The 27,170-nt window shown below is 36.6% G+C and overlaps 1 protein-coding gene across 4 annotated transcripts in view; it reads right to left on the bottom strand.

Moving 5' to 3' along the window:
• CTDP1 (CTD phosphatase subunit 1) overlaps window positions 1-27,170 on the bottom strand; it is a 96,040-nt gene that overhangs the window by 25,465 nt on the left and 43,405 nt on the right. For 2 of the 4 annotated variants that reach the window (XM_030265607.4, XM_072924197.1), the window contains exons 11-12: window positions 25,392-25,557; window positions 2,764-2,942 (exon numbers count right to left, since the gene is read on the bottom strand). In XM_030265607.4, coding sequence (XP_030121467.4) covers window positions 2,764-2,942; window positions 25,392-25,557 — 345 coding nt within the window. Of the gene's footprint in view, window positions 1-2,763; window positions 2,943-14,193; window positions 14,328-19,605; window positions 19,682-25,391; window positions 25,558-27,170 lie in introns of those variants that run through there. The other 2 variants (XR_012053956.1, XM_072924198.1) reach the window with 2 other exon arrangements.

Genomic DNA, 27,170 nt, shown 5'->3' with positions numbered 1-27,170 from the left:
AGCATATTCACATCATCTAGAAAGGAATTTTGGAAGACTGTTCAGTGTAATAACATTACAACTTTGCTAGTGAAACAATGCAATGAATTGCCTGGGTAAGGAAACAGAGGAACCATCATTCTTTGGAAAAATGGTTGAATTTCTACAATTACTTTGCCAGCCATATTTGAAATGTGCTGCTGGCTATTAAGGGTACTTTCAAGAAGACTTTGACCACATACCAGGTAGTTCCTTAATATGTTTTGAATGGTTTGTCACTGAAATTATTTCTGAAAAATATCCCAGACTATAACAAACCTGAGTCTGACAGCTTGGGAAGCACTGAGCTGTAAACAAACTTAGGTCTCGAGATTCTCAAAGTAGAGTGTCTCAAGACTGTGAATAAAGTTACAGTGACAATGAATATACTCATTCAATTGGGATAAAAGATATCACCAACAAAATTTTGCACCAGAGTTTGCAGCAGTCTTTTCTGTCAGTAAGAGAGAAAGGAAAACTATAACTTCTGTCTTCTAGAAGAGTGGATGTTGTAAGAAAGTACTATTATCTTTGAAAAAAAACACTTAGGAATCAAAATATCGCAGTTCCTTTTAAAATTCTAGTAAATGGGCACAGAAAAGATAGTTGTGGGATTTCTTGAGGCACTGAGCTCAATTTCGTTGATTATGAATTAGCAATGGATCTAGGAGAAAGACTGCATTTCCTCTCCAGTAGGAGCTATCAGTTTTCTCAAAGATATTTTTTTCTCCATGCTTGAGAATTTCAGAAGTGGCACCAATCAAAGAAATGATCACGGTATTCTGTAAGTTTCAAGACTGGAGACTAACATTAAATATAAGAGCTAGATTTTTTTGTAAGTGCCATGGTTTCAATATCAGTAACTACTGGAAATGTCTCGAGGAGCTGCAGAAACCTAACATTAAATATAAGAGCTAGATTTTTTTGTAAGTGCTATGGTTTCAATATCAGTAACTACTGGAAATGTCAAGAGGAGCTGCAGAAACCCATAGTCTTTGTAGGCCTCATCTCTAATAGGAATGAGCTGAGACAGATCATAGGAGAACTGGATCATATGTGGACTGTTTCTTGTTCATCTTCTGTTTTTCAGAGTCTGTTCTTATATTTCCCCTTTCATACACTATTTCTTTAGCACATACAACACTTACTGAACATGAAAACATCAATTTAAAGCTTCAAACTTAAAATGTAATTGGAATGACGGGCTCCTTTTTTATCAAGCAGAATTTCCTGCCTAGTAGATACTGGCTCAGCATCTGAACCAGCAGTTTTTGAGTATGTTTTCCAACATGCCTACCAAGCTCAATCCTGAATACAATTCAGCAAATTGACTATGTCTATACAGTTTCTGACTGAAGAAGTATTGCCAAGCTTACTTAAAAACCTTCCTCTATACAGAATAAAATTTAACTACAAATGCACTTCCTCTATCTTTTTACAACATACTTTGGAAACAGTTATTTAGCAATATTCCTCAATGTGACTCTTTCTTCCTTTTGGTTTCCAGAAACTGGTATGTCTTCCACACAACGAAACATCACAATACTAGGATAGCTTAACAGTGACATACCACCACCACGCCTTGCTGCTTCAAGCTGTGTTCTAAAACACTCATCATCTGCTTGCCTTTCTTCTTCCAAACTTAATTTGGGAGAAAATTTTTCTTCTATCCATTTGACACAAATCAGATTCTCATAACTTGGAGACTATTTATTGAAGAAGGTCAATGATTAGAAATGCCCATGATAAACTAAAAGGCCGCAAAAGCTTCCCCTGTAGCTCTTTCTACAGTAAACGAAACACACAGCAACATTACTACCCCAATCAAAATCTCTTCATAAATATTTATATATGACATTCTGCGTCAGTTTTGGCAGTTTCTCTCATACCTTCTTTGTGTGGTAGAACAAATCTCAGAAAAATTAAAATAATCTTAGTCAGATGCTTAAGACCTACTACTTATATTGCCCTCATTAAGGGAAAAGTGTTACAGCCTGAAGTCTTATGGCTGGAAATTGAGTTTGGTTAGAGAGAAGAAAGGAACTATAACACACATCTGAGTCATGTTTGCACTTTCAGCACCCTATAGTACAGGCTGATGACCCCTGCAATTCTAAATTAAAATCTTATATTGCTTACTCTAAATTGTTAAGCTTAAAAACTATTAACATGGTGCAAACTGAGAACAATTCATTAATATATATAACATAAGGACTTAGTTTATTAAGTTCTAGTATACTAGCAACTTGGTTGATAGTCATTATCCAACAGTCAATGCTGGGACAATAAAATCAATTTTGAAGAAGAGACTAGCAAGTTTAAATTTTAAGTAGAAAAGCATCCCAACATTTTCATTGTTATGAATGACCAACATAAAACTATCTCAAAAATTTAGAACAAAAAACCCTAACTTTACAAACCATGCTTTATTTTACTTAAAGTAACACTGCAGAGAACATGGTTCTGTATCTGACACAGGACTGAGACAACTTTAAAAAAAGTGCAGTTCAGTAGCTTCCAGTTCTTTCAGAACAGTTTCTCAATAAGACATTTACTAAGACCACTTCCTTAAATAAATCCCAAAATCATGCAGAGATAAGCATGACAACTTTACAGACTTAAAAGAAAAAGTGCCTATATATAGTTTAACATCAGATGGCAAATACTAGATTGTAAGAAAGCATGCTGACTAGCACAAACACAATGAAACATCATTAACACTTCTTACATTTGAAAAATTCATACCTGGGTACGCTGCCTGTTAAGCTTCTTTCGCTTGATGACGACGATGATGATCCAGGTCTCTGATCCGACTTCCTCCCTAGAGTCTCTGTTGTACAAGTCTGAGGTCTTTCACCTTCCTCTTCTGTCTTTTTTTTTTCAGTATCACTTTCGTCACTGCCTTCTCCTAAGATGTCATCCACCTGCCAAAGAGTGGAGGAGTCAGTCTATCTTCCAGCAGACTACTCTGTATTAATCTTTCATAATTACTGGATCACTCTTCAGTCATCATTAAAAATATGCTTCAAGTTACCTTGGCCTTCTCTGTCAAAATTTAAATTAAACACCAATGTCTTCAACACAGCTTCTATAAAAACTCTAGCAACATTTTATTCAAATAAAGTGTATTTATTCTATGCTTAGCTTAAGGTAGATATACACATACTCACATAGATCACAGTCACACAAGAAACTATTATAAAAAGTGCTGTCTTCTGAAACTCAAGGAATAGATGATTTATACTATTGTCACTTATTGGTGCATACTTTCTACTAAATACATTTTATATTACTATAACATATAGAATCACTTGGGCGAGGCATATTAAAATCTCCAAGTAATAATTCTTATATTTACAGGTATTCCTTGGTACATATATAACTGTAAAGAAGTCAATTTCTAAATAATACAATACGAATGAAATAGAACATATAAACTGCATTTTAACTTGACTGCCTGATTGTGCTAATTAATAAGGACAAATCTATCAAAAGGCTTATATATTTTGTTAAACAGTTGTTTGTCTTTACTTTTGAAAAGTTACCATAGGACTTGATAATCCTCCAAAAACCTATGAATTTGCTGTGACAGCTCTGGATCTGCTGAAACCATCACAAAAAGCAAATCATACTCATAAGCCACCCTAACGAGCTTCAAAAGGTTATAATCTCTTTGAGTTAGCATTCAGCCTTCAGAAAGAGATGAAAACATAAGAAAATAGGTGATGATTCCCCCAGTCTCCCAATTTTTGTGACTGGCAGAAGACATGGAAATAAGTGAGCATGTGTGAGCATTTCTCAACTGATATTTAAGAATTTTTCCTAGCAGCAGCTTATGTCAACATAAATGAAAATATGCTTCACTGCTACTCTTTGTTTTCACTAATTCACACCAGTTTATCAAGAAGAAAAATACCTGCATATGAAAATGGACTAAAAGGTTTCGTGCTGTTTATTTGCTGCTTTTACACAAATAATCCCAAAAGCTAAAATAAAGCTGTAAGAAAGTCATTTATATCTGGCCATTCATAAATGGACCTTTAATTTCTTTGTTTAGCTCATTAAAAGGAACTGCAAACCAGTTTAGCACATCTAATTCCAGATGGCAGTTTCAGGCAGAAACTGCAGGAATTGCTGGGCCTAAACAAATAATATTAGTCCAAAAATGCTTTTCCTGTGAGCAGAAGTTGTCATACACATAGCCAATCACAATCATGGAATGCAATTAAGGGTCAGGGAGACTGAAAGCACTGCTAGACTTAAGCAAGTGGTGAAACAAGGAGGAGAATGTGAAATACACAGGATGGGGATTTTTCTGTATGTACAGAACACAGTGAAAGTCTCAAGTGTTTCAAGTGTTATAGTTTGGGATGGGATGGCAGGAAGACCCTGCCTGTACAGATTTGGTAGAAGACATTCCAGGTACCCGACATGGCTAATACATGACAGCACAGATCTAGAGCTCTAACAACTCCTCTCCTGCAAGTCTTTAAACATTTAAAATTAAAGTCCTTCATTCCAAAAGCAATACTTTTCCTGAAAGTCTTATGTTTAAAACTATGTTCTCACTACAAAACATGTTAAGGTTCTCGAAAGATAAAGTTAGGCTGATAGACATTCAGTATTACAGATGCCTCTGTCAAACTGAAGTTTGATAGTATTTTAAAATCTACTTTGTGTGAACAGTTTTGACAGACTAGCAGTCTAGTTGCTGCCATGTCTGTTTTTATTTCATCCTGTACGATAACATTATTTGAAGTCTGAAATGCCATTTAATATTAGAATTACTAGAATTAGTTGTACAGAAATATACAACATTTCTCTGAAAGGCCATATAAAATGCATGTATAAATCACAGAAATATATCAAATTTCAAACATCATTGCATATGAAAATGATGTGGGATGGTCCCTACAAATCTCTAAATAGAAAGGCACCCAAAACATGAATTCCTGCTTAATTATTGGCTAAAGTGCAATTGTGCTGAAAAATATAAGTATTAAATCTTCATCTTCCACAATTCTCAAAAGAAAAGGAAAATAAACCATGTTTTCATTGAGGCAGTGAGATTCAGCCCATGACACTTGAACAAGTTAATAGGCAAAAAAACTTCATTAATAGCTAAACACCAACTATCTCTATCTATTACTAACTTTGAATAAATAAGAAAGTTCAAAGAACAGAGGAAACTTTTAATCTGATTCAGTACATGACAGATACAGGTGTACCAAGAACCAACTATAGCTTCAGCTTATGTGATTGGATTTTACATGATTAATATAAATGTAACATATAACACTTCAGAAGACAATGCCAGCTAATACCAAATCCGACTGGTAAGATACAGTGAAGGGATGCTTACTGCTTTAACACCCATAGCACCTACCTTGGAAATAGACTTTTAGAACCCGGCAACAATGACTAACATTGAAAAATTATTCATCCCTTGAAAATGATGATCAGCACGAGAATCAAGAGCCTGACAACTCCCTTAAACACTCAATTATAAAAACCAGTAAAAGTCCTCATGTGACAAGGCTATTTTATTTCTCATTTAGGAGGAGCAGAGCATACACTCATGCAAAGTACAAAGACCAAAGAGCAATGAGATTTTCAGTTTCACTCTCTGATTAAGAGCTGAAAAGTACCTAAAGCTTTGGAAGTGAAAGCCTTCCTTAGTACTAACTAGCCAGCTGAAAGTGTTTTTACTTCAGAAGTTGAGTTTACACATTCAAAATGAATTAAGACTTCAAGAAAAACACCAAAAAAGAAACTCCTATGAACAACTTCTGTTTTTCCTGAAGTTACAGGCAGTGTTTTGATACAGAAAAATGGATATGATAGAGAGTTATCATGATACATTTTTTGGAAGTAACAACTACATACACAGTAATGCAAACTCCATATTTAAAAACAAAAAGGAGCTGTTGATAAACTTTAATTTTTGTTTTTCAACTAGCAAGTGCTTTGGGATTCAAGTTTTAATAGAACTGAGAAGCTACCTTAAACAGCCAACAGGACAACACTTGCAACTGATAAAAGATCTCTTAAAAGTGGTACAATTGTCCCAAACCTCTCTTAACTGGTACTGAAAAAGTTCTGCAAAAATAAAAGGTTTGATAAACAGCAGTAAATTTCGTGCTCCGGTAGTGCACAGAGGATACACACATTTCTGACCCTCCCCACTGGTCTTTCCAAAAAGATCTTTTGCTCCAACTGATTGTGTAAGTTAAGGGGGAAATAGAAAAAACTACCAAGTATGTACACGAAGTTTTATAGGTCTATTTCTACTAACACAAAAAGTCTGTTCATTGTAAGCAATGCAAGCAATTAGTATTGACAGTAAGTACAGCTAAAACCCAACTCCATTTCAGCATAAAACCCTGTGTGTCCTGAGCACTTATTTGAGATTCTGTTGAATGTATTTTATTTTAGGAAGAACTGGCAAAAACTAATATAGTCTGCCATCTGAATGTGCCAAAAGATTTCAATATGTACCTTGTATTTCCCCCATGGTATATAAAATCAAAAAATAACTCTAAAATGATCCTATAATCTTTACCCCCGGCTCCCCTTCCAACACTCCCTTCTGTTTTGTCTTTAACTATTGCTTTTTAGTACAGAAATCAGCTGACTATTTTAGAAACTTTAAAAGAGCAGCAAAATGAGAAGCCAGAGGTAGGAAAAGGGACACTGAAAATTATGAACTAAGCAGCACTTCTGAGCATGTGAAATTAACAGTGAATGGCAGTATTAGATTGTAAATCAAACTAGAGAGAGTGTTGGCTCCATCCTTCTGGAGCTGCGCACTGAACTTGCAAACCTTCCAGGGCAGAGGTGTGAAAACAAAACTGCTCTGTCTGCAGCAAAATAAATGTAGAAGTTTATTAACTCCACACTATAAAGTAATTTGCAAGAATGAATACAGCACTGATAACTCTAAAGCAGATGCAGTTATATTCCCATAACCCAGCTTGCAAGAGGTCACCCAACAGCACTCTCTAGACAGCAAACACAATCACTTGACAAATCATTATTGCGGCACAATCACAAATGCTTGTCCTCTCTTTCCTCAAGTTCCTCAAAGTGTACACCAGGCATTTGGTAAAGCAAACAAAGATTTATCAAGAGAGGGACAGAAGAACTGATATTTGTGCAATTGACTTGGAAAGTTTAACTGCTCAACACAAAAGAAGCGCAATTTGGTAAGGAAGGCCACAACAGGACTGACAGAGCCCCTGCATGAGCAGGAGGCAGACAGCAAAGTGCTGGCTCACCTAACTTTCATGGGCAGTCTTGTACTTTCAAATCCCACTGGATTCTGTGCTAAACAGCATAATACAGATGTCACCCATATGTCAAACTTTAGCAAGATCAGGTGCTAATTATGCAACTTCATAGGCCAGAGTAAAGTTTCAGTGATAGCTGCCTATTTGAATGCTATATTCTACTGAACACAGCATTAATCTAGTCTTTAAATATGTGTTCCATTGTAACATATATGTGTTCCATTGTACCCTTGATAAAATGGCTGAGTTCAACAATATATCTATAAAATAATCTTAATTTCTAGTGAAGTCAAACAGCAAAAAAGCAAAATCAAAGTGTAAAGAAATAGAGAAGTACTTAAAGATGGAAATTGAAATTTCAATTGGAATTCCAAAACAAAACAAACCTTTCCTAGAATAAGAAAAAATACCTGAAGTCAAGTGAATTTGCATTAATGATCACAGACCAGCAGTTATTTACTCTGTAAATAAATTCAACAAAGAATCTGGTTTCAATAGTGTAAAATGGTTTTATGAAAAGCTTTCAGAATATCCAAATAGTTTCAAAATAAGGGAATGTGGTTTTCTTTGTAATTTTTATCACTTACTGTATTTATATTCATAATCACTTTTTGTCTCTACCTTTCAACAAAAAAGACATCCACAATGGCATTTACCAGTAGCTTCTTCATTTGCAATTAAAGAAACATTACAACATTTTACTGTCTTTCTGTAATAGAAAAATATTAATTAAATAAAGATATTACTGCTTTGTTCCTCAGCAGCTGAAGTTCCAGAATAAGAGAACTTTATGCTCAAAAAGTATCATTTAAAATACATTTTGCTTTTCTAAATACTTTATGGTATATTTTTGAGTGGGAGGTGATTGCCTTTTTCCCCTATGAAAGGGCACTAACCATGGGTAGCTTTTTTTAGTTTGGCAGTAAACAGATTTCTCACTTATATTCAAAGTCAGGTCTTTAGAATGAGAGCAAAACCAAACCTGTAACTTGTGCCACTTGTGGTCTTGAATTATTTTCACCTACTGTTATTAAACTGCACATAGAAATATTAGCAGCTCCTGGTAATAACCTTCAAGTTTCAGGATGAAAAGCAATTATGTGAGAAGAAAAAGCCTTGGCTTGACACTGAGCATAGTTGCTATGCTCAAACTTGAAAACCAGCAATTTAAAAGCATCATGTGGAATTTACTTACAAGGAGCCCCGCTGCAATCCCGTGAGGCTGCACAGGGACCCTGATGAGAAATGAAGTGGCAGTGCAGCCCTCATAGCTGGAGTTCCCAGTGCTGCTGACAGCACTGGCTACAATGCCATCACAATTTAACTGCAGCCCTGGGCAATAGACTGTGCTCCTAAAACGCTGATCTGAAGAGAAAAAAACCAAAACTCACTGCCTCAGATAATGTGACCACTTAACCTTTGCAATTGAAAGGGCAAGGTAACTGCAACTACAGCTGCACAATTCACTATATTTGGGCTTTACTACTGCAATTAGTACTTTGATTAGAATGAAATAAAATGTCACTTAGAGATTGCATTCCAATATTGTCATTAGATATCCTTGTTTATGATTGAATGGGATTGATTCTTCAAAGAATGCCATTTAAAACTTTGAATTTCCCACCTTGAGAGCAATGTCTAGATTTGAGTGGAAATCTCATAAACATTCATAAGATGCCTAGAACAAACATGTGGAACTGCTAAAAGAAGCACAAGGCACAATCCTTCCTTGATAATTAGGGTGCCTCAAGTGCTGAATTATGGATTCCAAAGTCTTTCTCAAACATAAATTTTGTTATGGAACAAGGGGAATGGTTTTCAGCTGAAAGAGGACAGATTTAGATTGGCTATGAGGAGGAATTCTTCCGTGTGAGGATGATGAATTGCTGGAACAGCCCAGAGAAGCTGTGGATGCCATATCCCCGGAAGTGTTCAAGGCCAGGCTGGATGGGGCTCAGCACAACTTGATCTAGTGGAAGGTGCTCCTGGCCATGGCAGGGAAATTTGGAACAAGATGATCTGTGTCCCATGGCAGGGGGGCTGGGACAAGATGACCTAAGTCACTTCCATTCCAAACCATTATATGATTCTCTGATTATTAGTATAATGAAAATTGCTGTTTTTCATTAAATTGGTAACACTTCACTGATGCTGGAAGGAGGAAAAAGCCCATTCCTAACTACTAATTTGTGAAATTTAAATTAAATTCATATGGACTAGAAGTTACTGATTTTAATATTAACAATTTTTTAATTCAAAGACTCTAAAGAGAAAATGTCTCAAGGGAGATAATACAATCATTTATCCAAAGCCTTTCTGAGTCAGGGACATCACTGGAGCCTGAAAATTGTCTTCTTCCGATTATAAAGGCATCCATAACTCTAATCTTCCTTTCCTTTATTCTGTTTTCAAAAGAAATCCTCTGCCAAAAGATTGTTAAATAGCAATAGGCCTGTAAATCTTCATTGCAATTTTCTTCAAAGGGTGAAGTCTAAGATAAAAAAAACCAAAAACCTGTGTGGCCAAAATACAGTTATTCACCTACCCAGGAGGCCAGACTCAACTAGAACCACTTGAAAACAAGAACAGCATTTCAATTCCACCTTCCCTGCCCATCAGCTTAGGGCTGGGATGGATAGGAGACAGCCTGAGGCCACTGAAGGCAGCGCGTGTGGAGCCTTCTGTTCCTTTGGTTGCAGCATTTCTGAAAGAATGACACCCTAGCATACATAGGAGCCCTGTGGCTGCTAAATGCAATGAATCATCAATTTAGACTGCTGAAAAGATCCATGCCAAAATTCCAGAAAAGGCTTCAAAAATGTAAATTAAGGGCCAGTGAGTAAGAGCATGATCTACAGCTACCCTTCAGAGAAAGAATGTATTTTTAATCTGTTACTGACCATTATTTATGAAAAGTTATGGCCTTAGGTAGGGCAAAAAAGCAAGTAGTTAAAAGAGGTTTGTCCTGGAATTCTTTGCAGGGAAGCAATCCTCTGCTGACACAGGGAACAGAACACCGCCTCCTGAGCAGCAAATGATTTTTCAGGTCACTCATAGCTATAAGCAACTGTGGCTTGCACCATGACCTTATTGCACAGAAAAGAATCCACTTAGTTTGACATCAAAAATTTTTTTCTAAATTTGGGGAAGTCTAATAATTTTTAATTTAGTTTTGATCCTATTTTTTTCTACCGTATATGAAAACTTTTTACTTTTTTCCTCAATGAACCGGAAAGATTTTTTATGTTTATTCCTACCAGCCAAATGTTGAGGTACAGTTAACTTAGGAGCAAGACATTACCACCCATGTCTCCAAAAAAGCTAGCAAGTATTTCACCATGCTTTTGAGAGGTGATATTAGGGCATAATACATGTGAACAATTAAACTTTCCTACAATAGACACAGTCTATAAGAAATTTGGGCTGAATTTAAGTCACTTTGAAACAAAAAATTTTCTTATACTAAGATGTCACTGGAAGGACAAGCTATCTGAATTAGGCTAAGTTGTCCCTCAGTACATAAAATTTAAGGGAGAATGTGTGATGTAACTCAGTCCCATTTTTTCTGAGTAACCTCAGAAGAATTTGTCTTTCACATTCTGTCTCATCTGCCTTTTTTTTTTTTCTTTAGCATTAGATTAGAGCACTTTTTTCTCCTTTCAATTTTCTGACTCACTTTTTAGAGTCACACAATACATTTATGCAAGTGTACAATACCCCTCTGTCTCAAACACTTCCAGGGCAGATTTGATTTCACTGTTCACTTCTACAATTACCATCCTCTCATCGGAGCAACTGATGAATCAGAAATATCAGAAATGACTAGTCTTGTTCATGATTAAACAGAAGAAGCACTCTTACTCTATTTAAATCTCCATGCACTGAGAACTACGTTTGTCCTGTCCTATCTTGATTTTGATAAAGGCATACTTCAGGTTAGAATATCAAAGCTGGCAGTGTTATTATATCTATTTTGGTATATTGAGAAACAATTGCTCTAAACAGTTTAAGGAATATTACCAAACCTTAGAAAAAAGCTTTTATGAGATTTCTTTCCCATATAATGAAGTTAGAGATTGACGTGTACGTCCTGGATGACTATATGTAACTTAAAATGCATCCTGTTGAAACCAAAGCTGGTCAGAAAATGCTATACATTTATCTCCTTGCTCGTTGTGTGACATCTCAGAGACAGAAGCAGCTTAATGACCTTCAACTGCTTTAAGCTGGGCTACTGCTTAGCTACACTACTTCCCTGCCCCACTTCATTTTATGCCTACACAAACACACAAGCAGTAACAGCACACCACAGTGGGAAAAAGCAGCTGTAAAGAGACTTTGGAGGATTTCCATTAAATGTGTAACCACAACCTCAGTAGCAGAAGACTGCCAACAGACCAATGGCCTGGAGAAGTTTTGTTAAAGTATTACCATACGCCTTTTATGACCAATACAGAATTTCATAATCTAATGAACTGATTGGTACTATCAGCAAATTCTCTTCTGAAGAGTAAAATTTGTGTCACTGGGCCATCTTTCAAGTTTACCTCTACCTTCAAGTCTTAAAAAACAAAACAAAAAAACCCCGCAATTTAACAGAAATTCAAGTTGCATGCTCAACTGCCACATATTACCAAGTGTCCTTGCCTTAAGTGTCCCAAAATTTCACTTTAGGCAAACCTTCACCTTAAAGAAATGACGCAGTGAGTGAGTCCCCAGGTGATAGTCTGTTGCACTCAAATTCGGTTAGAGCTTTAAACAGAGCTTTTAGAGCTCTGTTAGAGCTTTTTGCAGAAATGAGCACCATCTAAATACCCAGAGACTAGAATACCTAGAGAGTCTGTTGATGCTTTACGAACAGAATACTAATGTACATAAACTCCTAGAGGGAAGAGAAAGGAACAAAGAGAAAATTCTTATAAAAATACATCTTTGGTATACCTTAATTCATGGAAACTATCAAGTGTGTAAGATGAACAAAGACTAACATCACTGTAGTCTTTTTCCAGCAAACAAAAAAGGCTTGGGAAAGACTAGAAGTATCACTTTTTGTTTAACACAGGCGGACATTTCAGGGATTTCAGCTCGCTGCATCCATGTGTCCCTACAGCTCTCATCTTGCAAAAATTTATAGCAACAGGTTAAAAAGCTGAAGCAGCCTACAGCTGTACTGCTCACCTGTTTTAAAACAAGACAGTATCGCACTTTTTGTTATCAAAGCTACCTTTTCTTTAAAGTAGAAAATATGCTTTGCTGATACACAGCAAAGAACAGCTTTGTCTTGTAATTCTGCAAGACTCTAAGAACTATCAGTCTCGCTATTAACTGAAGCACAGTTTTACCAGAAGTTGTCATAACTGTCTTCTTATTCCTAGAGATTTAGCAAGACACATGCACAATCTAGATTTCTATAAAAATATATTAATCTAATTTTCTAATGAAAAAACAGTTGCACAAGTTGTTTAAATATGGTCATAAAACACCACTGACATATTAGGTTAGAAGTCCTAACATTCTATTAAAAATGACACAAGGCAATTTAAGAGGGCACAGAGCCTAGACTCTGAGTGATCTTTTCTGACACTTCATTGCCAAGGGGAAATATCAGTCAGAAGCTAATGAAGTGCTGAGGGCAGCATGATAGCAGTATGTTACTATCAAGGAATCACACAATTTCTGAGCTCCTAACCTTATTTAGGTTATATAAAGACATAGCAATTTGAGTAAAAATAATTTAGCACAAAAATACTTAGTCCACTTGTACTGTTTCTAATCAGTCCCTCAGAGCAAGTCTTTTCTGGACATAAACTTCATTTTAAAACTATTTTTGAACACCAAAATACTATCAAGTGACCTCTTGACAGTATCTGCTCTCATGCAATTTAACTTAAAAAAACAAAAGAATCTATGGATGCTAAACACATCTATTGCAGTGACCCCCTGCATGAGCATTTTGTAAAGGACAGCATACTGATGGCTCAAACCTAGTAAGCAATGGGATTCCTAGGCACCTAGCTAGGCGAAGTGTCATCTACTGCTAAAACTCACTCGAGCTCTGGCCCAGCTGATGAGTTTCTTTCTGATGCAGAGAGGCAGGTCTGAATAAGTATGGACACCCCAAATAGTTTTTGAAAGAGAATGGGACAGTTCTCAACATATACTCACTATTTTATCTGGAAATACCTGCAGAAATGGTGGATGGAATTTAAAATAGTATTTTTTTTTTCCTAATATGAGACATGATCCAGGTTTTTGCAGCCTGCATTTCTAAACAGAAAATCTCAGCTTTTATGAAAGAAGTACTAGGACACTAATCTACATATTCTCTTTCAAGTCATCCTCAAAGGCATTAGTTAATAGTGTAGCCAACCTACAAACACACTTAGCACATTATCCTTGAAAACTGCTGAGAAGCATTTAGGGCTTAACTCATTTGGTTATTCCATTACAATGAGAAAACAAAGAGTGGGAGGAAACTTGATTTGAACTAATTTCCAAACACTTCAACCTGAATTACGGATCATTTAAACTACCTCTGAAGTGCTAATGTGCTTCAGCTCAGAGGCAAATGCTAAACTTCTGAAATGCTGCAACCAGAAATGCAGCCTCATATTGCATAGTCATGATCAGAAAACGTTGAAGAACAACAGCCATAATTATGGACTTTACTTCAGAAGATATAAGAACCCATGCAATCCTCACCCTAAACAGAAGATACACAAAAGCATAAAAAGACTTGCTGATACAATGTGCACACCACCCTCCCATTTTTTGTATCTCACCTTTCAAAGCTTTCTCTCAATGAATCCTTGTTATCACATTTTAACAATATTCTCTCTTAGCACAGTGCTGGGTTTCACCATCCCAAGGTTAACTGAAAGCATACCTTTTGCTTAGAGAGGCTGAATATTCATCACTACATACATATTTCAGAGAAAAATAAGGGTTTTTTTCCTTTTCAGATGTTGAACTCCTTTACTTCTTGTTCAGCAGGATATAAAGCTGTTCAGAAGTCATAGTCTAAGTGAAATTGAAAACATTATGGTGAGAACAAAAGACAGACATAAAACTGCTTTCATTCACCTGCATGCAAAAGCTTTCTGCAGTTATCACAGCTACAAAGGAACTCAAACTATCGATTTGTAGAGCACCTGGGACACAGTAGGGGATACTAGCTCAAAATCACTGCTATAAAAACACTAATATGCTGTGTTCAGTATAGATTTATTCACACATACTATGAACAAACCCACCCCTAAAAATGGGTAAGCCAGCTTGGATCTGCCTTTATCTGCTAATTTTAATTTAGCATTGGCAGACATCAGCTGGCTTCATGAAGCATTATTTATCAGTGAACTTCCCTCTTCAATAAGTCTGATTAGCTTGGTTTAATTATTACAAGAACCAAGAGATAGTTATTAATGTGCTCCAGCTAACAAAACCACCTCAAATAATAAGCACTGGAGAAAACGATTTCTGGTTTTATGAGAAATTTAAAGAAAACAGTGAAGGCAGAGCAGTTTTGAAACAGTTTCTACTGAACTGGGCAATTGGACTGCTCGACTCTGTACAGACAAGCACGTAGCTTTTAAGTGAAGTAATGTGGAACTATGAGCACTGTATGTGGAAGCATCCTGCATAGCAAGCCTATTCAACAGTAAGAATTAGGCATGAAGTAAGTTAAGGAAAAAAACAAAAGCAGCAATACATAATACAGTGAAAAATAAGCCCAGCAGCTGAAGAGTGGTCTGTTTCTACCACAAGCTCAATATTAAGGTGATTAAATACCATGCAGGTTCTGATATGATCTCTGTATCATGGTATGATAGCTATAGTCAGTCGTCAATACCTCTGGGATGAAGCAAGTTTGATGTTGGAGCATTGAAATATCTGGGATAAGCAGCTGTCTGTGTTCATCTCTGAGAAAGCAGTATCATCATATTTACTACAAGGAGTACCAGGGAATATTGTCCAGAACTGTCTGTGACCCATGGCAATTGGAAAGTGCAAGCTCATATACAAACTCCATAACAATACAGAGTACCAATGGTGTTCTCTCAAGATCTCAAATTAATGCCACTACTGTAGACATGAAAAAGTTACTGCAGCACAGCCATTTGGGTAATTATTCATTTTGCAACTCACTGCTGCAGAGAATTTTGTATATCAGTAGGGGGCTCTAGTTTTGCATTTTTTCCTAACCTCTGTTAAAGTTGTACATGGAATGGAAATAGTGACGCTGACACAGGAGCTGAAGGACTATCACACAGAGTAGCTGTATTCAGTGCGCCTGAAGCTGGCACCTAAAAGAAAAAAGACTAACAAAGCAGAGATGTTTTCTCTTGAAAATGTCTCTGAAGCAAGCAAATGCAATTATGCTAAGTTAAATTTAACACTAAGTCATCTTACGGTAACTGATAAAGATCAGCTGATCAAAAAGCACAAGCTAAACTGTCTTTCAGTGCTGTATGTAGAAATAATCCTGCCTTTGTGCTACCAAAATGGACTTACATTTTTATTGCCCCGGAATTTCAATCACAAATTAAATTTGCTAGCAGACTAGCATTATGCAAATGCTTGCAAAGATTCTTCATAGCATTTAACATACATTATGCTATACTGCAGCTCTATAGTTCTTTGTATGTTGAAATAGAAGTATCAGAAGATCTAGATAAAACAAAAAAATAGTTATGAAAAATAGTTCAGACTTAGACTGGGACTTGAGCAGACACCTTTAAATATACCTCATGGAGAGTAACAGCTCAAATTGAAACGTAAAAACATGTTAGACTCCTGATGAGGCTCAATCAGGCCCTATATGCAGCTGCTCAGAATTATGTGAGGGATCAGCTTGCAAATTGTTTAACATGGCTCACGCAACTCATTTTTAACCGGCCAATTAGTGTTGACAGCCTAGCTGCATTTCATTTAGCATATGGAGGTAGACTTATATGTTAAAATAAGGTTATTGAACTCTATTTAAAGAGGTTTTACCCCATTTTGTTGAGTAAACAAACAGCTGAAAAAGGCTTTGAGCTTCTCCTTACTAAGGCCAGGCAGAGACATTATGTACTACCAGAGTCGGTTGAAAAACCTTCACAGAATGTATGGAAAAGCCTTCTTCCCTATAGAATAAACCAATACCTTGTATATACATTCTAGAGATGGAAGCTTTATAGAACTACTTTCCATTTTATATGGAGTAACATTAGAATAACACATTTGCTATAAAATCAGGCATAGCTTAAAAGTCAGAAACTTCATATCTGCAGTATCACAGAGCTCAGGATTTATCCTTATTTGCATAATAATTTTTACTTTATGCTTAACAGAATGATAGCAACATAGAAAAAGAAGCAACTCTCCTAAAACCCAAGCTTACAATGAAACAATTTTGTCAACACCTTTGGGAGAATGGCAGAGGATCTGAATCAATTGTTGATTGAATCAGGAAAGTATGAAGACTACATAAGATGGATCTTGGCTGACAAATAAATCAGACCAATCATGGACTAAGTTTTGCCTGAATTTTCCTGTTTTTCTATTTACAATCCATCAGTCTGATTACTTTGAGTTTTATCAGATTCTTCAAAAAGAAGTCAGTGCTGAAACAAGCATGACTACTTCTTTAGTTGATGTCCACTTGGTGCAGCCTATTACTAATACCTATTGTAGCAAAATATTTGTACTTAGCGTATGAATAAAGTAGGCATAATAGAAGTGAAGTATCAATAAAAAAGAGGGAATGGCTTGAAGTCATATCATGGGATATTTTGCTTGTTCACCCCAAAGGGTGGCAGGGCATTGGAACAGTCTCCCCAGGGAAGTGGTCACAGGACCAAGTTTGATAGAGTTCAAGGAGTGTTTGGACAACACACTTGAGTATGTGGTGTGACTCTTGGGGATGGTGCTGTGCAGGGTCAGGAGCTGGACTCGATGATCCGTGTGAGACCTTTCCCACTCAGCCTATTCTGTGATTCTCTGAAATGTTTTCTTTTATTTTCTCCTTAACAGCCTGACCAGCCAAGAACTTGATTGATCCTGTTCATTTTGCTCAAAAGTCTTATATTTTAATTAACAACTTGTCATGACTGCCATTAAACTAATTCTTACATATATAGGTAGTCTCCATTTTTATCTATGAAATGCAGATATTTATACCATGTGTCATCTGAATGCCAAAAGGTTACTGTGTGTTTCACGTATTTCCTCATTACATACAAATTCAAAAAAATAACTCTAAAATGAAAATAAGACATCCAAGTACACAAAAAGAACTGTTTAAGTAGTATTTTCTAAGCAATCTGTGCAGAAAAGCAGAAGTGATCCACAACTAAATGCCTAGTTGAGATAATATCAACTTCGATAAAAATCCTTTTCCTATTTTGGTAATGAGTTGTCTCCTTGTAAAACATGGTATTACATAAAAAAGCCTCTTTCTAAACACCTCTAAAAAGTGCTAAGCAAGCTTGAACCATGATGCCCTCTTAAACAAAACTAGCAAACTAGCAGCCAATCAGCTCTATGCAATTAGTGCATCAACTAATGGTCCGTAGAGAAATATCCAACCAAAAAAATAGGCAAACATGTGTTTCATGTGTAGCCTTATCTACACTACATATATTTTGGTGTTCTTTTTATTAGGTGAATAACAATCAGTGTCAATGTTTCTGGTCAGGATGTTTTACAATTTAAGCATGACCAGTATATATTTTCTTCAGAAAAACAAAAGGCAGAAAAACAAAAGAGGAAAACATAGCTGCTTTTCCCATTAGTTTCCATTTACTGGTCGAAAATGAATTCTTCAAAACAAAACAAGGCAGAAACAAATTACTGATGGCCAGCTTCTTTTTAAGTGCTCATCTTCCTTCTTTGCAATGCACTGTACCAGTATCTTAATTCTATCCTGCTGATTCTCATGGTCAAACTATTAAAAATAGTATTGGAAAACTTTATTCAGTTTTCTCTACTAATCAGATGAGATATGGGTGAAATAATTGCTTTAACATTAATACTACTTATGTAGTATTTAACCATATTAGAGAACGGTGAATGTCAAAATTGTAAAACAGGGGAGCAGCATTAAATATACTTTCCTTCTTATACAACTGCTTTAACCTATACTCCTTAAAAAACCACATCACATTTCTTGGTGCATCAGCTGGCCTTTACTTGTTCATGAAGACAAACCAGCAACCTAAGTTGTAGCATTGCACCCTCACCATTTCTCTCCAGAAAATTCATCTCCCAGTGAAAGAAAGCAAGCAGCAAATGTAGTCTTGCTGGGTTAAGCCCTTTGGTAATAAGAACTCCACAGTGGAAACAAAAAGCTGTTGAGAGCATGGGGGCCAGTGGGGTTGTGAGAGTCAGCATGTGAAGGAAGGTGACAACAGGGCTGTCAATAAGCAAACAGCATGAGGAAGGACCAATGGACTGAGACCAGCCTCCTCAGGTCTGCTTATATCATAAGATGCTTTAGCAAATCCTTTTCATAATAGTCTGTCTTGATGAAGAGCAGCACATTTACCTTTCTTACTTTTCAGTACATGTATTTTCACTAATAGTTTCTAATTGTTTTTACAAGTCCAGTTAGAGCGAAAGTTGTTGGACAACTGCAAAATAAGACCTCATCACTTCCAAGGGCCAAGGGACCTGGATGATAATCACTAACAGGAAGCATATACACAGGCTTATTCTTTTTCCTTCAAAAAAAGGTACAATTTATAAGAAGCTAACCAAATTTAGCATCTGCACAGTTTATGACATAGTACATGCTAAGGTGTCAAACAAGAAAATCTGTATGAGAAACGTAGTTGTGGAAATTCAAAGAACCATTAATGTGGAAGATAATTGTCCAAGGGAGCCTAGGCAGCTATTATTTGCTCTAGAGACCACATCCTCCACATTAAATTACTACTTTTTAACTAACCAAGAGGCTAACCACTTACTGAGATAATAGTTTTCAACAATTTGAAGAAGAAAAACACTCCCTCCTAATTCACTGCATGGTACAGTCACTAATGTGAAATACAAACCAGAAATTAAGGGATAAATTTGCTTAGATAAAAGCAAAATGCAGAGTGACAAAATGTAAGAGCATAAGTGGCCTTATGTAAGAGCAGAATGTTGCAGTTTCAGTTTTTGTATATGACATATAAATTACAACTCAATTAAAGGAAAATAATTTGTAGAATACGTCCCAAATCAACAGAACAGTGTTAATGCGAAAGTAGTTCATTAGGCAATTCCCACTCAAGAAAAATCTGTATACTTAAATGCACTCATGCACAGAACATACCTTTGCAATGTGGTCACTTTGCAGCTGCTGACCACATGTCCCAACCAGATGGTAGGAATCTCTGCAGCTCCACTAACTGAAGTGAGAGATGGGAAAGCTAGAGGTTGGACTAGTATCAGATTCAATCCCTCACTTCCCCTGTCCCAAGTCCCAAACTGAGAGGAATTTCAACCAGCAAAATATTTTACCTTAGATGGCAGAGATGATGACATTTGACAAGACATAGATGCTACTCTCAAACACCACGACCAAACCACAGTAACAAATACAAAAACCTAAGCATCAGGCAGGTAGTAAATTATGTGTGCACAGCTCTTCCAGGACGTTAGTAATCCTGGGCCATCCTGGATGAGAAGGAACTGCAAAACAAACAGAAATCTTTCTGCCTAACTGATTTTGTTAAATCTTAACTGCTTTACTGGAAATTCCTTTTCAACTTCCTTCCCAATGGTGAAACCCCTACTGGCACCTGTCGAGGACTGGTCCTGAAAGTACTGACACATATGAAGACCTATGGCTGTCTGCGTTCTACTGTTACCATGGATGTAGCAGCAGCTGAGATACGAGCAACTGAAAGCAGGATCTTGAGCTCAGCTCAGGGTAATCTCTTTTTCCTTTATCTCTGACATTTTACAAATGGAGCATCTTAGAGTCTTGCTATGCATTTCTACTATTTACATGGACTGGTGAATTAGACAGGACCTGAAAAATACCGTAAGGGGACTGTACTGACAACCATTGCTCTAGAAAAAACAGATGAGAATAATTTGTAGCCAAAAGGAAGAGAGGAATAAAAACTCCTGACCTTGTTTACTTATTTCATGGAGAAGTAATTTATCATACACAAGAATCTCAACGTACTTATGAAAGGGACATTTATTAAAAAAGTGAAAATCTTTAAGATTACATAAAACTGACTAAATTTTTAAAAGAAGCTAGCATGATGCATGAGGCTAAAAATCACCTTTTGTATTTGCAACAAATACCTATGAAGGAAGAATACCTTTTACAGAAAAACAAAGTCAAGGTTCATCAGGAAGCAATTAGTAGGTAAAACCAGACAGCTTACTTATAACACATATATATAACACATATAACAACACTGTTAGGATTAGATCAACTTAACTAAGTACCTGTGCATGATGCTATCCCAGTCGTAAGGTTTTCTCCAAATATAATTTAGGAATACAAATTTAGAAGAAAATGATCCCTAATAAAAAGGAACTAGCAAGCAGTTCTGAAGAAATAGGCTCACAAGATGATCCATGAGTAACCTCTGGGAACAAGAGCTACATGGCATCCTGTACGGAGACAATCAGTTATGACTGGAAGGACACGTGTATGTCTTCATGTGGTTCGCATGTCGTTCCCTTCCTTTCTGCAACTTGCTTTAGTTAATAGATCTTATTTCTGAAAACAAATAAGATTCATTTGAAGCCTTCAGTCCACTTTCTGTTTTTTTCTCAGTAAACTACACCAGATCCATACAACAATGTAGTGACTGAAAGGTCAGGAGCTTCCACCTACCCCTGGCAAAGGATGACAATGCCACACAGTCCCACCCCAAGCGAGTAACAAAGGCTCTGGCAGGTGAGCAAGTCCATTGCTGCTGAAAGGGGGAACAAGAAGAACTGCAGACAGCCCTGTTACTTTCTGCTACAGTTACTTTCCAACACAGATAATGAAAACAAAAGTAGATAACTTCCCTGTAAAATGATAGAATTGATCCTGAGAAAAAAAAAGTCATCCTGGAACAGCTATTAGGGACAAGAGGCTTATAGTTAGTTACTGACTGCATTTAATTAATTGGAAACTATTTCTTGAAAGATTTTTCTTGGGTGAAGATTACAGAATACTAGATACAATTGTATATAAATAGTTTTTTTATGGAATTATCTTTTGCAGGTTATGTAGGAGACAGCCAGTTATTTAGAAGTAAAAAATTATCCAGTCCTGTAAAAGTGACTATAAACAAGCTAATTTGACTGGTAGCATTTAATTCTGCTGCCTTTACTGTCTCATAACAGAAACAAACAGCAGCAATCAGTTGGAACACACCTGTGTCAGGCTAGTACAGAAAAAGGGAAAAACATTCTCTCAACTGTGAGGCAGCAGCACCAGGAGGCTGCACATTTCCCAAGTAGGGATACATTCCTTATGCACTTACTCTGATTTGGCAATTGCCCTTTGAATGGCAATTCTATTCAACTGAATACTTTTGTGCTTCCACTTTTCTAAAATTCTAACAGTCCTTGTCAGACGGAAAGGAAGCTACCATTGGATCTGATCTCCCAGATCTTTGGCAGTGAAAAAGATACAAAAGGCTAAGTGACCTTAAACTGCAACCCAAGAGCTGAAATGCTATTCATTTCCTTTGATTTACTTGGTATGCATAGCACAAGTACAATGGAAAAAACAGGAGAAGATAAAAAATCTACGCAAGATCAAATTTTAAGAGAGATGCTTATGCACAGTGGTTCTTCCCTATGGAACAGCAGAAGAGCTACAGATTTTTTACTAGGAAAAGTGACAAACACACTTTCAATAGGTTAAGGAAGCAAAGGAATTTAATTTGGATATATATAATAATTAAATTCTCTTTATCAGCTTCTATTTTGATACTTCCAACAAAACTCTCCCACATATAAACTACATGTAAATTCTGTATTACCTGGGGCTGTGTGGCCTTTCACAGATTTTTGCAGAAAAAGCAAGATTTTCTTTAGATGTTAACTGCAAGGAGTTATTTATTGCTAATTATACCCATAGAAACAGTATATATGAATGCCTGCATTTCCTATTTAATTAAAAAAAATCCCAGTCCCTAAAGCTAAAGGACTCCTTTTGATCTTATCTGAATTTGTGCAAGAATTCAGTAAAAATATGCAGTTTTAAAGCTTTAAATGCAGTTCTGCCTTCACACTTATTCCTAGCTCTTCCCATCTTTGGCTTGCTTCTAGCACTAGCACTCATGCAACAGCAATGGTTATTTCAGGAAGCTGGAAACGAGGAAGATTAATCTGGAAATTGTCTTTTTTGTCCCATCCAGCTCCCTCAGCTGGCTTGCCACAGGGTCCTATGATTACCAACAGTGGCTAAGAGCAGAGATAGAGCAGTTGAGCCTGGAGTGGCTTACACTGCAGCCAAGTCCCACTGGCACTTGCTTTCCCTCTCCTTAGATCACATACTCTTAACCCAAACAGCCCCTGCATGAGCACCCAAGAACTGAAGGAAGAAATCACTGCTGTGACTGGAACAGACTCCTTCACTCTGCCCATGTAGTCTGCAGTCAGCTGCAGTTCTTTTGGCTGCCATAGCCACTTGAATGCATACAAATTAAGAAAAAGCATTTCTATGGCAAAAGCAGAAATTTCACATCTCTTAGTGACAATCTGATTCCAGAAAGGTTCTTACTTTTAACAGGCTTTGATAAAGAATGAGGTGGGGGCAAACACCTTTCTCTGGAAGTTAAAACAGTCACAGTGTGACCAAAATTAGCTGGGTCCCAACTAGCAAGGCTTATTAAGCTTATTTTCATTTTATTTGATAATGTTCCTGACAGCAGACTCTACTGTGTACTCACCACTAAACTTTTATAGACTACGTTACCACACGTCATCTCTGTTTCCTAAGTGTACCTCCACACAATGCCACAAAATCCTGCTTAATTACTTGGCATCTATGTGAACACACCACCTTTACTAAGGTGATGCTAGCAGTCCCAAGTTTTCCTTGCCTTTTATAGTCAGCTTCCAGGAGACATTGATCTGCTGGCACTATCATGTACAGTTCAACCTCCCTGATTCATGTCCTGTGTGCACCCTGCCTCCATGTCTCAGTGCTAATTGTTGATCCTTGATAAAATCATATTGGGAAGCTAAAATACCAGAAAATCCTTCCCTGCCTCTGCACCGAACAAACCCCAAACATAGCCCCACTACTGGTTCAGCTGCCCAAGGAACAGAGGCTTAATGGAAGGGAAAACTTTTGGCAGCAACTTTTACCTCAAATCATACTCCTGGAACCAAAGCTAATCCAACTATGAAAAAAAAGAGTCAGTGGAATTTGGGCTTTTTTTCTGAAGTTTTCTGAAGTTCATGTAGTCTAATTTCCAAGCACAATATGCTGCTTAAGCAAAAGCATAATTTAAGAACAAATCATTGTAATTTAAGATGTTTATACTTGTAGGAGAAGTAGCAAAACTTTAATTTCTTTAGTTATAAATGTAGCAGCAGAGAGCAATCAATCACAAAACCAACAGTGCCAAAAGAGTCAGACTTTTTACAAGGTTTCTAAATAGCATCTTTAAAAACAGAACGATAAATACTTTATGCAGTGGGTCTGAAAAACACACATACTTCTTTTTGACTCAGTGCACACACAGCATCAGTAATTCATTGATATCTTTCAAAAGCAACAGGATTAGAAAAAAAAATGTTAGTACATAAAATCATAAAGGTGACCCATAGCATCAATTGTCTTTAGGTATCACTGACAATACAAATGGAAGGCACAGATGGATTCAGGAACTGGTATCATGACAAGGAGAAATACTAAAATACTTCTTGGAAAGTCTGAGATAAAATGGGCAAAATACTGCAGAACAAAAAGCAACAGAAATCAGAAGTTGTCAACTCCAAGGTAAAGTTTACCAGGTGAAGCTAAAAGCCTCAAGCCACCTGAATTCAAAGGAGATCATCACAACAGTTGAAAGTTATGGGACATTTTCCCAGAATACCAGCTTAAAGTTCTTCTCAAAGTCCATCTCAAATTTACCCTGCACTGTATATAAAGTCTCTTTAGGGAAATATGCAGAAGGGAAGTATGCAGTTCCCTTCTTATACTTTTAATAAATTTTCTGAAGATAGCTTAAAGCCTTTTATAGATAGAACCTTGGAATGAACTTACTGCTAAGAACATTGCAAGTTATATGCTCCTGTCCCCATCCCAAAGAAGTATCTAAGCCTGAAGATGAATACAAGCTCCAGGGTCACTAGATTTTATACTAAAGTCATACAGAGGATAAATTCATGAAAACATGGTGCACAGTGATAGGTAATTTTTCTTCTATGTATCATTTAATATCATGTAAGATGGTGGCTCATTTGAAAAAAGTGATAGGTAATTTTTCCTCTATGTATCATTTAATATCATGTAAGATGGTGGCTCATTTGAAAAAAGTGGATAGAATGTTAAGTGAAAAGTGAGCAGCTAGAGGTTCACAATGAATTTCAAATAATGCGCTTTTGTATGAAAGACATGCAGCTCACTCTGCAACAGAAAGCTCCCTTCACCTGCAAAACAATTATAGCTATTAACAACATTGCAATTACATGTCTGTGGATAATAAGGCCCCATGCTGTCATTTGTCTCCCCAGTCTTCCATACAGTCTGTTCCTTTTACATCTGCAGACCTCTCTTCTCCCATCCCATCCTACTGATTTTTGTCCACATTATTTTGAGATTTACTGTAAAAACAAAGCAAAGCCAAACAACTCTAAAGTGACACATGGCAAAGCTATCCACAGAGCAAATTCAATAACATGTTTAATGTGAAAAAGCTATTCTTAAATGAATTTCTACTTTAAAGGTCTACTTACACACCACAGTATTCTTTTGCTTTGCAGAACATAACTGCATTTTAGCCTGAGCTGTACTTTTGTCTGCTCTGGCTTTTATTTAAAGTTACTATAGTGGCAAACAAGGTCAGTTCACATACATGCATAATTTAATGAAAGTTAGAATATACTCCACGTTAAAAATCTGTCAGAATTAGTTAAGCTCACCTCTTTATCCATACTCTCTAAATCCTCTTTACATAGAGTGTACAGGGGCATTGTTTCAGACATACTTGGCTGGCGTTTCCTCTTAGATGGACCAGGCTGCTCTTCATTTTCACTTCCTGGTAGGTCATCTTCTTCAAACATCTGCTGTTGATGTGGCTGAACAACTCTGAAAAAATAAGAAAGATTTACTTGGTTCAGAGCTACAAATAAAGTCCTATAAACAATTTATGACTGACACATATCTGTGACTTCGCTTAATAAAGCTCTGTGCTCATCAACAGGTCAGTCAAGTCTCCTGATTAATGCTTTTATTTTCAGTCTGACAGCTACATTTTTATTTTACCTTTGATAAGGCACTCATTCTCTTGCCTTCGCATTGTTCTTTTACATAACCATCGAACCTTTCTTGTTGCCAAGAGCTCCACTAATTGCAGATGCATTGCCCTTAAAATACATTAATATTCCTGCACAAGTGAAGTTTTTCCATCACTTGATAAATTTATTATTACAAAAGCAACGGTGACATTCTAATGCATTTTTCCTGATCTCTGCTAGGCTTTTAATTTCGAGTCTCTAAGTATACCCTTCTATTTCTCAACCTTATAGACAAGAGTTCTGCATGTGGAAAGAAAGAGCACTTCTGCAGTGTCAGTCTTCAGACATTTCCCACATGCTAAGCCTGGATAAGATGCAAACCAGCCAGTATTTCTTTTTGGCTAGTGTATTGAAATATGGTAGCTTTTAATTTTAGCCGGTATTGTATTAAATTGTTAATTACTGTATTTGATCCAAACAAAAAGGAATATCAAAATCTTCATTACAGTGGATAAAATAATCACAACTTCATGGGAATTGCTTTATGATAGTAATAATAAGATAGACTACATGCACAACAAGAGCAGGAGACTTCTACATTCCTTGGGTAAATTTTTCTGTGATTATTACTTGAAGTACCAAAGACTTCTAGAAGCTAAAATTACTATACGATACAGATTAACTACCAGTACCGGTCTGTCATATTAACCCCCTGGAACAAATTACCGCAGCTCAGCACCACACAGAATCCAATTGAAAGGTCATAAAGCTCATGGGTCACAAAATATTTATGCTAGCCATAAGACTGTGTATTTGGAGAATGCTTACCAAAAGCAGGTATAAAAGTGACTGCATTTGAAATCACAAGCAGTTTCAAGATGCAGCTACCAGATGAGAGACTAGCAACCTGTTTTTGAGAGTGACTGTGACTGAAAAAAGGTACAGTGTACTCTCAGAGAACTAGAGTTTCTATGCAGAATGGCTAATTCTCACCAAGCCTGGATTTACAAGAATCAGCTTTAGACCAACAGCTCCCCTCAAAAAAAGCCATTAAACTTATACAAATCCATAAACTTATACAAAGCCATAGGTAAGGTCCTACAAAATTATTTCCCCTTTTGTGAACTTGACAACTTCTTAAGAAGGTTATCTAAATATCAAGGGATTTTTTTTACCTTAGTACTTAAATTCCAGAATGTATGAAATCTGAAAAACATACAAAGCTGTCAACTTTGCTCATTTTGACAGCTTGTATTTAGGAAACACATATCTCTCTTCTCAGATCCCACGGACAGGTGCAAGAAATTTGAAATCTTGTTTTGAATGGGAGATGTGATGGAAAAGAGTTGATCCACTGCCATGCTACCCAGACCTGCACTATCTGCTGCAGAAGACCCCTAGCAGCACAGCACAACTCAGCATCACAGCAGACATGTGCCCCTTTGTAGTCTCTCATTCCTGTAC

This window comes from Taeniopygia guttata, chromosome 2, assembly GCF_048771995.1.
Source record: "Taeniopygia guttata chromosome 2, bTaeGut7.mat, whole genome shotgun sequence".
Lineage (NCBI taxonomy): Eukaryota > Metazoa > Chordata > Aves > Passeriformes > Estrildidae > Taeniopygia > Taeniopygia guttata.
Note: the sequence above shows the minus strand (reverse complement) of the source record. Positions and strands in the feature narration are given on the sequence as shown.